Source organism: Oncorhynchus mykiss, chromosome 12, assembly GCF_013265735.2.
Source record: "Oncorhynchus mykiss isolate Arlee chromosome 12, USDA_OmykA_1.1, whole genome shotgun sequence".
Classification (NCBI taxonomy): domain Eukaryota; kingdom Metazoa; phylum Chordata; class Actinopteri; order Salmoniformes; family Salmonidae; genus Oncorhynchus; species Oncorhynchus mykiss.
The window spans coordinates 19,434,836-19,449,777 of record NC_048576.1 but is presented as its reverse complement, the minus strand read 5'-3'; the positions used below and the strand labels follow the sequence as shown (position 1 = coordinate 19,449,777).

Sequence of the window (14,942 nt, the reverse complement as noted above, 5' to 3'; positions counted from 1 at the left end):
ACAGAGGCACAAAGATCATACCCCCAAGACATGCTATAGCTCTGACCATTACCGATAACAGGAAAGGTTAGCATTCTTTGGGGTTTTGATATTTATGCCTCTGTAACTTTCTCACTCATTATTATTCATTAGTTATTCATGATTATCCGTAATCATGGTAGCATCCATAATAGAAGTGTTCTAAAACATATTCTATTCTTGGGCACAACATAATCTGAAACACTACCAAAACAAACTGCAAATGCATCCAACAAGTTTGTAGAGTCACAAGCTTTATATAGTCATTGTGTGCTATGAATATGGGACCAAATACTAAACATTTGACTACTTTAATAAAAATAAGAGAATTTGTCCAAATACTTATGACTAGATACATAGTGCTTTCATTCCTGAACAGCTTTTCATTTCTAAACAGCTTTGGCTGTAACTAATGGGGATTCTAATAAAATACTATTACTATTATATGTGAAAATACCCTCAAATAAAAGGTGACATCTTTGTACTGTCGCCCCAAAACCTCAGCCAATGTCACTGAGTAAGACTGCAATAAGCAGGTCCAATCTTGAATAGATAATTCAATTTTTCTCTCTCTCTCGCTCTCCCTCTCTCTCTTCTCTCTCTCTCTTGCTCTCTCTGTGTGTGTGTGTGTCTCTCCTCCCTTCCTTCTGCTCTCCTCTGTCACATTTATACTGACAGTTCAATGAGACAGCTGAGACATTTTGAGTTCCTTGTGCGTGTGTGCGCCAGGGTCTCACCTCTGTATCTGGGGGCACTACATCGTGTGACTGCTTTGTGAGAAATGGCATACAGCCTATGGATTGCCTTACTCATGCTCCCGGTTCTGGTGCACTCTCAAAGTGGAGAAGAATTGGTTGACAATGGTGAGCTGCCATTCCCCTTTAAGAGTTCTATTTAAATGATTCACTGATTTAATCCTGAAGTCTAAGTGCATTATTTGTGTCCAACACAGTGATGGTGCAACATTAACTGTTCATTCTCATTCTGTACCAAAATGTATTTGACAAAAGGTTTGCTGCTCTTGACCCCATTCAAACCACTGAAATTGTTTTGTTTTGTTTCCTTTCCTTTCCCTTACAGAACCCAGAATACTCTGCACCTCTCATCTCAGTGTCTCGGCAGCAAACAGCCTAACCTGCCACCTTGATGATGACACCGATGATGAAATGGAGGACATAAAAGTCATGAGTCTTTGGTAATAAACCTAGAAGACCACTGAACATCAGTTGTGTTAGTTAGGAGCTTATACAACACAAAGGACAAATATCATGGGTGGAAGAACACCCTTACTGCATATTCAGATATCCAGATGTGTAAAATCCTCAAATAGATTAAATGATTTATTGATAATGTGATTTTATTAACATTATGTTTACAGCTACACAGATGACAAAAAGCAACGCTGTTTGAAAGAGAAGGGGAATAATGTCACATTTACGGACCTGGACACTCTGCAATCGTATAATCTCACCGTTCAATTAAAACGAGGTGGCACATTTTGGAAAACAATGAGTTTGAAAAAAATAAGTAAGTTATCATAATTTCATACCTTCTCACCCTATGGTTTGAATGAAAGTAACATGAGGCATTTTTACATGACAGATATCAATTGATAGCCCTTAGTTGGCACTTGCATCAATTGCCCTTAACACTTATCCTGTCTTTCTTGTCGATCTTTATGTTTTAGTTAAACCCAGGAGTCCTTGGGTGGTGAATGCCACATTTCTGAGGAGCTCCAACCGGGCTCTTATATACATTGGGAATCCATACCTGAAGGATTACCTGAAACCCAGCAATCAACTGTTCCAACTTCGCATCTGGAGTGTCAAAAATACTCTGGTATAATTGCCAAAAGCCAATTTTTCTTGGATTTGTGGATACAAAAGCTTAATTATATTACCACAATTTCCATATCATTGAATCAGAATAGGCAGAATCTACCACACACTCAAAACTGATTAGTGAAGGTGCAGGAGGCTAAATGCAAAACTGGAGAAACAGGAAAAAGTCTCTGCACACTTCCAGCCAGATTTATTTTAATAGAGGCTAAGCTTTCGGTCAGTTGACCTTCATCAGAGAATATCATTCAATTGAGGCTGTTCTGAGGGCAAAAATGGGTACAACTAAATATTAGGAAGGTGTCTTATTGTCTTGTTCTTCTTTTACGGTGTACCCTGTTCAAAGGTTAAAAACATAACCTATCAGCCTCTGATCATTGAGGGGGACGAGTACCTCCATAAGAACACAGAGTATCATGTCAAGGTTCGAGCCAAGCCAAGCGGAGGGTACTTTGATGGCAGTTGGAGTGAGTGGAGCGCCTCTATCAGTTTCAGCACCAACACAGGTAAAAAAGGACATGTATCTAAAAAGCATAGCATGATATCTGGACTGTGCAGTTAGGTGGAAGTGATAGAGCAAGGTACAGGAAATGTGAGTCACATGCATCATCTCTCTCCCACTTCCCTACAGAGACAGACGTGCAGGTGCTTTCCTATTCTCTCATCGTGCCCATTGCTTCTCTGCTGTTGGTTACTTTGGCAGTTGGTATTTTCTGGAGAAAACAGTGAGTATCAAATTGATCTCCTTTTCCTCTGCACATCATATTTTGTGTGTGTGCATGTCCTCCATGTCATCCTCTGGATGTCTCTCTGTCCTCACAGAATACATTCCTTCATATGGCCAAGCATTCCACATCCCAAACACACACTTCTCCAGATCTCCCAGACCTATGAGCCAATGAAGGTAAGTCCTCTGATATGCACTAGACAGTGAACGATAATGGCCATAATAAGTTATGAGGATACTGTTTTATTCCATCTCTTTCCTTTGACTCAGCAGGGCCCACCTGTGAGCTTTAACCCCGAGGTGTTCAGTGACCTCAACATCCAGCTGGTGGAGCCGGACAAGGAGCAAGACCTTACCTCCCTACCCCCTGACTCTGACTCCCATCGACTCGCTGAGGTCAAAGATCAATACCTCATTCAAGAGCGTGATGGGGATACGACGTCCTGCCAAACCACCAGTAGTGGAGGGTCGGAGACCATACTGCTTAGGTGTGAGTCCCCAGGAGTGCACCTCAACGGTGGGGCGGGGAGCAGTAGGAACAGTGGCTCCACCGTGGGGATCCTGGATCTGAGGAGTGACTTTGAGAGCGTGGAGACAGACGACAGTGATGGTAACATTGGTCCTGAGGGGCTAGGTGCTACTCAGCAAGGAGGCAAGGATGAGGCTTATGTCACCATGTCTAGTTTCTATCAGATCCAGTGAGAGAGAGATGGAGAGACAGACAGAGAGGGAGCGAGACAGACAGACGGAATTATCTATTCAAGATGAATTATAGCTGCTTATTACATTCTTACTCTGAGTGACTTTGGCTGCTTTTATTTGAAGTCTATTTAATTCACCGTGACTCAAACTGACTATCCACTGACCCCCAGTATCACGAGACTAGCAGAACTCAATGCACATGTTATTTACAAATGATAGGAGACAGAACAGGAATCATCCTCATTGTGTTTGTTTGGTTTTGTGTTATTAATTTGTTGCTAGTTGCTAAGAAACAAGACAAGGGAGGACTTAAACAACTTGAAATACAACGCTGCACCTCCCTTATTATCCTTTGTGTTTTCACATCCCATACTATATTAACCCCGTCGGTATACTGACGAGCCACCATGACACCTTGGCGTTATACATACTGCTGCTTCATATCACAGAGATACTCTTTACCATGACAACAGCTGCTAAATAAACCTAGGGCTCTATTCAATCCATATTGCGGAAGTTCAGTGTTACAGCATGAATGAAATATAAAGGTAATGTTCCCGTGTTAGTGGAGACTGCATTCATGATAAACGTTGCATATGTCGGCTCAATCGGAACTTAACCTTCAATTTCTATTGCGCAATATGTTACACTTCAGTGATATGGATTGAATAGAGCCCCTAGAATGTCAATTCTTCAGGGTTTAAACCCTTCTAAACATAATTTAATCACAGCTTATGTGTTTGTCATTATGTTTTACATCTTTTGCACATAAGTGATTGTATTTCCTGCACAGTTACCAGTATGTTATTTTTTTTTTTACACTGACTTGGATGTATTATAGTATTATACTATACTATGTACTATCATACATCATAGTTTTCAATGCAGAACGCTTTATTATTTTCTTGAACACTTTGTGAGACTTTAGCAGAGCATTAAACATAAAGTCATCATCGGCAAATTACTGCTTTGTTTTTATTTTACTGTACGATCCGGTATTTGTATATTTTAATCTGACAAATGTGACAACATTATCTGTGTAGAAATGACCACGTTGTTACATTTTGTGTTTAACATTTTTATTAAACAGATTAATTCCACAAACAAATGCAGTTGTATCATTTCCTCTGCTTTCATCATCTCCTGAAATGACTGTACTTTGATTTATCAGTCTTTATGATTTCCCGTGTCTTTATAAAGATATATCTAACATTGGAACTGTGGACCACAGATGTAGATACATCACATTTCATTTCTACTATACAGAATATTGGTTGTTTCTGGAGAAAGTGACTGTATAATTAAAATACATATTTTCAAACAGCACTAAATATTTACAAGTCATTCATAATCATTTGCATATCATTGGGACATTATTAATATTCGGTGTCAACATGACTTCTATAATGAAATATTTGTTTAAGAAGGCACCTTGAAAAACTGTCCATCATAAAGTTAACAACTTAAAACTCACAATTTCCATGCATTTTTCATCATGAGAATGAAATAGACATCACTATCGATGGAGGCGCTGACTCCACAGTAGTAGTTGAGAAACTCCTCCATGGTGACCTGCAGAAGGGAAGGATGTCAGACAGACAGCACTCCCTGAACCAGCCCACACCTTCAATGTCAGATAGAGACAGAAACTCAACATAACTCTGATCAGGCTGAAAACTAAAAACCAGAGGTGAGTGGGACAGACAATGTTGTGGGAGAGTTGAGTGTGTCACAACCTTTTGTTTCCTCATCAATACTTGTTCTTCAGTGCAGATTCAGACATTTTCAGCTAACATCTAAATGCTTAGCTAATCTTGCGACTAAGGTGCAATATCTAACCAGAGAAAAACACAACTTTGACATCTGCTGGCTGACAGTGAGAAACAGCTCCACCAAGCTACCAGTTCTACTATAATTGTACTACTAAGAAATATACATGTTGCACTGTAACAGTTTGACAGCTCTGACAATTTGACAGCTTTGAGAAATAGGCCTAAAAACTTAAAATGGCTAAGAGCAGTGTAAACACCTTGAGGACAACCCTAAACAATTGAATGTACACCCCACTAAACTACTGCATCTAGAAAGACAAGTGAAACGATATACCATGACATCTACCGTGGTAACACTATATTTGGATAGTCCCAAGTAGATGGTTTGTAGATGTTCAGTAGATGTTGAATAATTGTCACATTTCAAAAAACTATCAACTAACTCTAACTAACCCTTACCTTAACTCTTATCCTAACCCTTACACTAATCCTCATTCTAAACCTAACCGTAACCTTAGCAAGCAGTTTCTTATCGTTTGTTGATAGTATGCCCATGTGTAGATCATGACTATCCAAATAAAATGTGACCTCTGCCATCCATGTCCCAGGATTAAGTGCTCTTTAGTCTTTACCCTAAACATTGACTCAAGAAGACATTAGTTAATACGCTGCCAGGCACTTTTCATCATGACAATGAAGTAGATATCCATATCAATGGAGGATCTCACGTCTGTATAGCAATTCATACTCTTCTTGTGTGACCTAATATGTTCCAGAAATAAGACATGATATGAAACAGTTTGAGATGGTTCCACAGATATGCAGTATTGTAAATGTCAGGAGCCTAAGAAATGTCTCATGCGTCCAGATAATCTCATTCATATCTGACCGAATAATGTACAGGCTGTAAATTTAGCAGTATAGATTTACACTACAGTAGAGGTGGACGATAGTAAGACCCAGAGGAGGCTGGTGGGAGGAGCTATAGGAGGACAGGTTCATCGTAATGGTTTGAATGGAATAAATATGACGTTATCAAACCCATGACTTTTTAAATGTTTTTATAATAATTATAATAATAAGTAAGATATACATGGCAGAGGCTTAATCAAGCTAGTCATCTTGATTACTTTCTTATGTCATTCTCTCTGGCACCAAAAGTTTAAAAAGTGTTGATGGGGACAGAATGCGGTCAGACCATCAGATAATTGGCATATACATTACTTAGAATTTCCACATGACGAGGATATTGGAAATGGAATCAAAGCTTACTGGATTATAACTTGTTTTTAACTAGGACAGAAGAATTTATAACGGACTTTTCCGACATAACATAGGTACAGCAGATCCCCTTATTGTATGGGACACTTTAGATGTGCCTTTAGAGGCCATGCAATTCAGTAGTCATCTATAACACAAAAGCAATTTAGGTCAAAAGAATCCATATTAACACAGGAAATGGAAGGACAAACAGTAAAGATAGACAGCAATAAAAACTGTACCATAAAGAGGCTCAGAGCAAGTTAGAGGAAAAAGAAATGGAGGAACTTATTCAAGAAAGATCAAGTGTAATATATTATAAAAATAAAGCGAACTGGATGGAATATGAAAAATAATTTGGTGCATTTTTCCCCAATCTTCAACATAAAACTGCTACCAAAATAAATGTACTGAAACTTGTTACAAATGATGGGAGTCACTCATGATGCACCGAATGATATTTTGAAAGAGGAAGTAAAGTACTTTAAGCATATGTTTTCATTTCAGTCTCCTCCATCTCCACTAACCGAAGCTAATTCTATGGATTTTTTCCTATTAATAATATAAAATTAACATCTGTACAGAAAGACTCATGTGAAGGCCAAATTACAGAGGAGGAACTTCTTGATGCAATTAAAGCCTTTAAGGATGGGAAAACTCCAGGGCTGGATGGCATACCAGGGGAGGAATACCAAACTTGTTTGATATACTCAGAGGACCATTATTAGTAAGTTTTAACCACTGCTATATAAATGGTAGATTATCGGACACTCAACAAGGTGGTCTGATTTCAATATTACTGAAACAGGATCCAGGTGATATATACAGTGGGGCAAAAAAGTATTTAGTCAGCCACCAATTGTGCAAGTTCTCCCACTTAAAAAGATGAGGCCTGTAATTTTCATCATAGGTACACTTCAACTATGACAGTCAAAATGAGAAAAAATAATCCAGAAAATCACATTGCAGGATTTTTAATGAATGAATTTGCAAATTATGGTGGAAAATAAGTATTTGGTCAATAACAAAAGTTTATCTCAATACTTTGTTATATACCCTTTGTTGGCAATGACAGAGGTCAAACGTTTTCTGTAAGTCTTCAAAGTTTTCACACACTGTTGCTGGTATTTTGGCCCATTCCTCCATGCAGATCTCCTCTAGAGCAGTGATGTTTTGGGGCTGTTGCTGGGCAACACGGACTTTCAACTCCCTCCAAAGATTTTCTATGGGGTTGAGATCTGGAGACTGGCTAGGCCACTCCAGGACCTTGAAATGCTTCTTACGAAGCCACTCCTTCGTTGCCCGGGCGGTGTGTTTGGGATCATTGTAATGCTGAAAGACCCAGCCATGTTTCATCTTCAATGCCCTTGCTGATGGAAGGTTTTCACTCAAAATCTCACGATACATAGCCCCATTCATTATTTCCTTTACACGGATCAGTCGTCCTGTTCCCTTTGCAGAAAAACAGCCCCAAAGCATGATGTTTCCACCCCCATGCTTCACAGTGTTCCTTGGATGCAACTCAGCATTCATTGTCCTCCAAACACGACGAGTAAAGTTTTTACCAAAAAGTTCTTTTTTGGTTTCATCTGACCATATGACATTCTCCCAATCTTCTTCTGGATCATCCAAATGCTCTCTAGCAAACTTCAGACGGGCCTGGACATGTACTGGCTTAAGCAGGGGGACACGTCTGGCACTGCAGGATTTGAGTCCCTGTCGGCGTAGTGTGTTACTGATGGTAGGCTTTGTTACTTTGGTCCCAGCTCTCTGCAGGTCATTCACTAGGTCCCCCCGTGTGGTTCTGGGATTTTTCCTCACCGTTCTTGTGATAATTTTGACCCCACAGGGTGAGATCTTGCGTGGAGCCCCAGATCGAGGGAGATTATCAGTGGTCTTGTATGTCTTCCATTTCCTAATAATTGCTCCCACAGTTGATTTCTTCAAACCAAGCTGCTTACCTATTGCAGATTCAGTCTTCCCAGCCTGGTGCAGGTCTACAATTTTGTTTCTGGTGTCCTTTGACAGCTCTTTGGTCTTGGCCATAGTGGAGTCTTTTATACTGATAACAAGTTCAAACAGGTGCCATTAATACAGTGAGTGGAGGACAGAAGAAGAAGTTACAGTGGCTGACTAAATACTTTTTTGCCCCACTGTACTTTTTTGCCTCACTGTATAAAGCTCCAGTCCATTAAAAAATATGGAGGCCTCTTACACTTCAGTGTTGTGATGCAAAAATTATAGCTAAAAGCTTAGCGCATAGAATTAAAAAGGTTTTGTCAGATATTATTCATCCTAATCAGACAGTTTTTTTTTTTACATGGACGATACATTGAAGATAAGTACTGGAAACAATAGAACAATATGAAATATCTGGGAAACCAGGCCTGGTTTTCATAGCCGACTTTGAAAAGGCTTTTGATAAAGTACAACCGCAGTTTATATATAAATGCTTGGAATATTTCAACTTTGGAGAATCTCTTATAAAATGGGTTAAAGTATTCACGCCCATGCTCTGTCGTAACAGGCCGCGACCGGGAGGTCCGTGGGGCGACGCACAATTGGCCTAGCGTCATCCGGGTTAGGGAGGGTTTGGCCGGTAGGGATATCCTTGTCTCATTGCGCACCAGCGACTCCTGTGGCAGGCCAGCCGCAGTGCAAGCTAACCAAGGTTGCCAGGTGCACGGTGTTTCCTCCGACACATTGGTGCGGCTGGCTTCCGGGTTGGATGCACGCTGTGTTAAGAAGCAGTGCGGCTTGGTTGGGTTGTGTATCGGAGGACGCATGACTTTCAACCTTCGTCTCTCCCGAGCCCGTACGGGAGTTGTAGCGATGAGACAAGATAGTAGCTACTAACAATTGGATACCACGAAATTGGGGAGAAAAAGGGGTAAAAATTCTACAAAAATAAAATAAAAATATTTTTAAAAATGGGTTAAAGTTATGTATAGTAACCCTAGGAGTAAAATAGTGAAGTTTTAATCTGTCAAGAGGAGTAAAACAAGGTTGTCCACTATCGGCACACCTATTTATTATTGCCATCAAAATGTTTGCTGTTAAAATTAACAACAATAAGGGATTAGAAATCCATGGCTTAAAAACAAAGGTGTCATTTTGCACTGATGATTCATGTTTTCTTTTAAATCTACAAATAGAATCCCTCCACAGCCTCTTAGAGGCTCTAGATACTTTTTCTAACCTCTCTGGATTAAAACCAAATTCTGATAAGTGTACTATATTACGTATTGGATTACCGTGTAGTTTACCAATAAAATGGTCTGACGGGGATGTGGACATACTCGGTATACATATCCTGAAAGAAAGAAATTATCTCAGTCAATAAATTTTAATTGAAAGTTAGCAAAAATAGCTACCATGGAAAGGAAAATACCTGTCTATTTGTGGAAAAATCACACTGATTAACTCTTTAGTCATATCACATATGACCTATTTGTGTATGGTTTTGCCTAGCGACCTGCTTTTTAAATTCTATGAGCAACAATATTCAATTTAATTTGTAATGGCAAGTCAGATAAAATTAAAAGGGCCTATTTATATAATGAATAAGAATTCAGAGGGCAGAAATTATTAAATATTAAAGTATTAGAACTCTCACTAAAGGCATCAGTCATACAAAAGTTATACTTAAATCCAAAATGGTTCTCTAGTAAATTAGTAAGAATGTCTCACCCCATGTTCAAGAATGGCCTTTTCCCCTTTATCCAGATTACAACCGCTTACTTTCGGTTATTTTAAAATGAAATCTCCAAAATATTGTTATTTTTTAGACAAGCCATAGAAAGTTGGTTGCAATTTCAGTTTAATCCACCTGAAAAGACAGAACAAATAATACAACAATGTTGTGGTTAAACTGAAATACACTAATTGATAAAAAAAAAAAAATAATTCAATAACATACAAAAATATATAATCTTAGTAAATTATATCATAAATGGGACTGGTGGAGTTATTTCTTTGCAACTCTGCCTAGAAGGCCAGCATCCCGGAGTCGCCTCTTCACTGTTGACGTTGAGACTGGTGTTTTGAGGATACTATTTAATGAAGCTGCCAGTTGAGGACTTGTGAGGCATCTGTTTCTCAAACTAGACACGCTAATGTACTTGTCCTCTTGCTCAGTTGTGCACCGGGGCCTCCCACTCCTCCCACTGTTCTGTGATGGGAGTGGTACACAGCGTTGTACAAGATCTTCAGTTTCTTGGCAATTTCTCACATGGAATAGTCTTCATTTCTCAGAATGAGAATAGACTGACGAGTTTCAGAAGAAAGTACTTTGTTTCTGGCCATTTTGAGCCTGTCATCGAACCCACAAATGCTGATGCTCCAGTTATTCAACTAGTCTAAAGAAGGCCCGTTTTATTGCTTCTTTAATCAGAACAGTTTTCAGCTGTGCTAACATAATTGCAAAAGGGTTTTCAATTGATCAATTAGCCTTTTAAAATTATCAATTTGGATTAGCTAACACAACGTACCATTGGAATACAGGAGTGATGGTTGCTGATAATGGGCCTCTGTTCATCTATGTAGATATTCAATTTTTAAAAATCTGCCATTTCCAGCTACAGTAGTATTTTACAACATTAACAATGTCTATACTGTATTTCTAATCAATTTGATGTTATTTTAATGGACAAAAAGTTGTTTTTCTTTCGAAAACAAGGACCCCAAACTTTATCTAAGTGACCCCAAACTTTGGAACGGAAGTGTTTATTTACCCCAAAAATATATGGGGGATTGGAAATAATGCAGACAATTACATTGATGGAAGCACCAATCAATCCGCAATATTAAAGCTGATCCACCCCATAAAAAAACAAAAACAACATGAAAACCACATTTGACTCCATTCCATTAATTCCATTCCATCCGTTACAATGAGCCTGTGCTCCTATAGCTCCTCCCACCAGCCTCCTCTGATAAGACCACTATAACCTCTATCCAACATTTCCATATTTTACAACCCCAAGGCCTGAAAGTGACCAGGTCAGTATGGTGTAATGTTATCAGTATTACCTTTCCGTCCTTGTCGTAAGGAGAGTCGAAGCTGTCCAGGAATTTGCGGAATACTTGCTCCTCTGTCCACTCCCCGTTTTGATATTTGGGGTGGTACTTGGCATTGTAAACCCCACTCAGATCTTCAATAGTGATCACCCCGTCACCAGTCTTATCCAGCTTCCTAAAGGCCTGCATGATTACCTCCTTCCTGGCATTGGACATCGGGGGCTGTGATCATAACCAGGACAACCAGAAATAATGGACAAAAATCACAGATTAAATAAGTATGATCAAATGTATCATGTAATTCAGAGGCTTACCCCTACCACTCATATTTACCCTGAGAGTGAGGAGAAATTCATCAAAGTCAATGAGTCCACTGTTGTCCCGGTCAAAACTTTGAAACATTGTCATGGCCTCATCTTTATCAATGAGGACACCGTAGTCATTAAGCCCCTTCATAAACTCCTTCACATCCAATGTACGGTTGTTGTCATCATCCATTATCCTGAATGTTCTGACAGATAAACCATTGAAGAAGAAAATATATATAAATGGGTGCCAGTTGAAGAAAATAATTAATTTCTTGGAGTTTATGTTGTCAAAACAATCCTTGCATCTTGGAAGCCAATCTAGAGCTGTCTTCTTGACAGGATTGCCTATAGTTCAATGTTTGATCAATCACTACTGCTACTATATCAAACATTTGATGTTGATGACCTGGGCAACACATCACTTGATACAGAACCATTACCTGTGCCCTTCACATAAGAGTATACTAGTCTCTCTCTCACCTGCCCAGACCCTTGATGCCAGAAGAGCCTCGTGCGAGACACTGCATCCTCAGTCGATCCACAGGGTCTGTGCAGACAGCCAGCTGTTTTTTGGCGTTCACCGCCATCTCCCGATCATGTCGTGACGTCCCTGCCATGATACCTGCAGTCAGGTAATCAATTTGCATCACTGATTTGCATGCATACAGTGCGATTTGATGCCGAAAACATAGACACATTTTAGTGATGTCTAGTACAGTTTTTGAGTGATGTTGTAGACAAAGATAAATTAAACATAATGCTAGAGCTGTGTGACAAAGCAGGGCCGGCTCTAGCCTTTAGGGGCCCTAAGCAAGATTTGGTTGGGGGCCCTCCCACCTTGCTGCAAAATATTTTAGTGGCCCCCCTCAACAGCAGAGAGATAAAAAGTGCAATTCTAAACATGTTGCCATTGGGCAGAAACAAAATGTAGCAATTTCATAAAAATGTCATGCAATTCTTCTCATTTTGCCATGGGGCAGACAGAAAAAGATTCAGTTTCACAGCTAATTTCCTGTAATTCTATCCATTTTACCAATGGGGTGGAGAACTCATTTAGCAGTTTTAAAGCTAATTTCCTGTAATTATACACATTTTGCCATGACTTATGACATGTTATGATATCTGAGTGAGAATTACTAACAAAATCAAATGGGGGCTCCCTGGAGGTCAGGGCCCTGCTTGCCTGGTTGGTATTTGGCCATGATTACTTCAAGTTTAGATAGCTGGCTAGACGAACTAAAAACCTAAAAATGGTTAGCTGGCAAGGCTAATTGAGTGACGGTCAGTGACTGACATAACAAGAGAAAAACCACTGAATGATGTTCAACCAAAATTCTAAATTGCACCTGGTGCAGTCTCCTATTCTTACTCTCAATAGTAAGTTGACTGAGTTCATAAAAGAAAAAAAAGATATATTTTTGGTGGGTTTGTGGCCCCCTAGAGGCCGGGGGCCCTAAGCAACTGTTTGTGTTGCTTATGCCTGGAGCTGGCTCTGTGACAAAGCCTTAGGGAACATGTGTCAAACTCATTCCACAGTAGGCTGAGTGTATGCAGGTTTTCACTCCTCCCTTGCACTTGTTATATTATTAGGATCCCCATTAGCCATTGCGAAAGACCATGAAGCTGGGGTTCACACAAAACATTACATAATACGTGCCAGAAGAGACATTAATTGATAAGAACAGCTCAAGGACATAATTACATACATTTTTTTAAAAGTCACACATACCGTACATATCAATACATACACACAAAATATCTTGGTCAATTGATGAATTAAGGTCACTAATTAGTAAAGAACTCCCTTCACCTGGTTGTCTAGGCCTTAATTTAAAGGCATTAACTAAAACCTGCAGACACTTGGCTCTCCATGGAATAAGTTTGACACCCCTGCCCAAACTCGTTTGTTCTACATATTTATATATGAACCTTCCAAAACGTTAAATCCTGCTGAACACGTCCCTGGCGCTTGCTAGCTGAACGGTCAACCTAACCTAGCAAGTATCTTGCATTATGACCGTACTTACAATAAAGTCTGACTGTATACATTTAGATAATTAGATTCCTAAATACCAAACACGTTTTTTCGAGTTTGTTTGCTACTTTATCTGTAGAGGCGAGAAACTTACCTTACAAATGTGTAAAGCAACCTGTAGCCAACTGTCAAACAACACAAACAAAGATCAGCGGCTCCTCTCCCCACCTGCGTTACAGTTTCCATAGAAATGCGGGCTTGCCTTCTCCCCTTGTTCCAGGTCGCCTACTGTAGATTGTAGGCACAGGGCTTGCTCCGACTGACTGACTTGCATCATAAATAACTGATCATTATTTGTAGATCGGTCAGTCACAATTTCCCCATGATACATTACGGGTTCGATCCTCTATTACACAGCCAGAGTTTCTAAACAAAGATACTAGACCATCATTGTTCTAGGCGCTGCAGTCATACCCAGGTCAGGGCAAGCCAGCCAACAAAGATAGAAATACAGTGTTCCTTATTGTAATGTAAGGTTACTCAAGTGCACCATAAGTGCCCCTGATCCTGGCTGTACTTTGCCAGTCCTCTAGACAAAATATGTTGAGCCGAATACATAATTTAAGGATGCTTTAGTTTATTTCTTTGCACAACAGTGGTATAATACATGCTATTTTAGTCAAAAAAAAAAAACGAGGACCAACACCAGGGTTTAATAAATTATAACATTCCAGCATCAGAGTACATGTGCAGGGAAAATGAAATAAAGAAAAACCAAACATCTTCACCAAAATCAGTGTGAGGTTACCTATCAACATTATATATATATATATATATACAAAAGTATGTGGACACCCCTTCAAATTAGTGGATTCGTATTTTTCAGCCACGCCCATTGCTGACAGGCGTATAAAATCAAGCACACAGCCATGCAATCTCAATAGACAAATATTGGCAGTAGAATGGCCTTACTAAAGAGCTCAGTGACTTTCAACATGGCACGGTCATAGGATGTTGTTGTGAAGTGGAAATGTTTAGGAGTAACAACGCAATGTTATAGGCCACACAAGTTCACAGAAAGGGACCGCTGAGTGCTGAAGAGCGAACAAAATAGGGTCCTCTGTTGCAACAGTCACTACGGAGTTCCAAACTGCCTCTGGAAGCAACATCAGCACAATAATTGTTCGTCAGGAGCTTCATGAAATGGGTTCATGGCAGCGCAGCTGCACACAAGCCTAAGATCACCATGTGCAATGCTAAGCATTGGCTGGAGAGGTGTAAAGCTCACCACAATTGGAGTCTGGAGCAGTGGAAAGAAATGGT

The 14,942-nt window shown here is 39.7% G+C and overlaps 2 protein-coding genes across 4 annotated transcripts; one reads left to right on the top strand and one right to left on the bottom strand.

Moving 5' to 3' along the window:
- Positions 1–558: 558 nt before the first annotated feature.
- Positions 559–4,384, top strand: LOC101268945 (interleukin-7 receptor subunit alpha). 2 transcript variants are annotated; one of them, XM_021622945.2, is made up of 8 exons: positions 559–881; positions 1,099–1,213; positions 1,397–1,545; positions 1,706–1,857; positions 2,203–2,362; positions 2,488–2,581; positions 2,679–2,760; positions 2,854–4,382. In XM_021622945.2, exons 1-8 carry the CDS (start codon positions 800–802, stop codon positions 3,283–3,285), a joined length of 1,266 nt encoding a protein of 421 aa, XP_021478620.1. In that variant the 5' UTR covers positions 559–799; the 3' UTR covers positions 3,286–4,382. The 2 variants fall into 2 exon arrangements, with proteins under 2 accessions (XP_021478620.1, XP_021478621.1); XM_021622946.2 differs by having other exon boundaries at positions 619–881; positions 2,857–4,384.
- Positions 4,385–4,447: 63 nt separating this feature from the next.
- LOC110537141 (calcyphosin-like protein) lies at positions 4,448–14,884 on the bottom strand. Of its 2 annotated transcripts, none has more exons than XM_021622947.2 (5): positions 13,774–14,884; positions 12,125–12,266; positions 11,670–11,847; positions 11,349–11,558; positions 4,448–4,857 (listed from the first exon to the last, which is right to left on the bottom strand). In XM_021622947.2, exons 2-5 carry the CDS (start codon positions 12,259–12,261, stop codon positions 4,756–4,758), a joined length of 627 nt encoding a protein of 208 aa, XP_021478622.1. In that variant the 5' UTR covers positions 12,262–12,266; positions 13,774–14,884; the 3' UTR covers positions 4,448–4,755. The 2 variants fall into 2 exon arrangements, with proteins under 2 accessions (XP_021478622.1, XP_036793025.1); XM_036937130.1 differs by having other exon boundaries at positions 13,848–14,884.
- Positions 14,885–14,942: the final 58 nt, after the last annotated feature.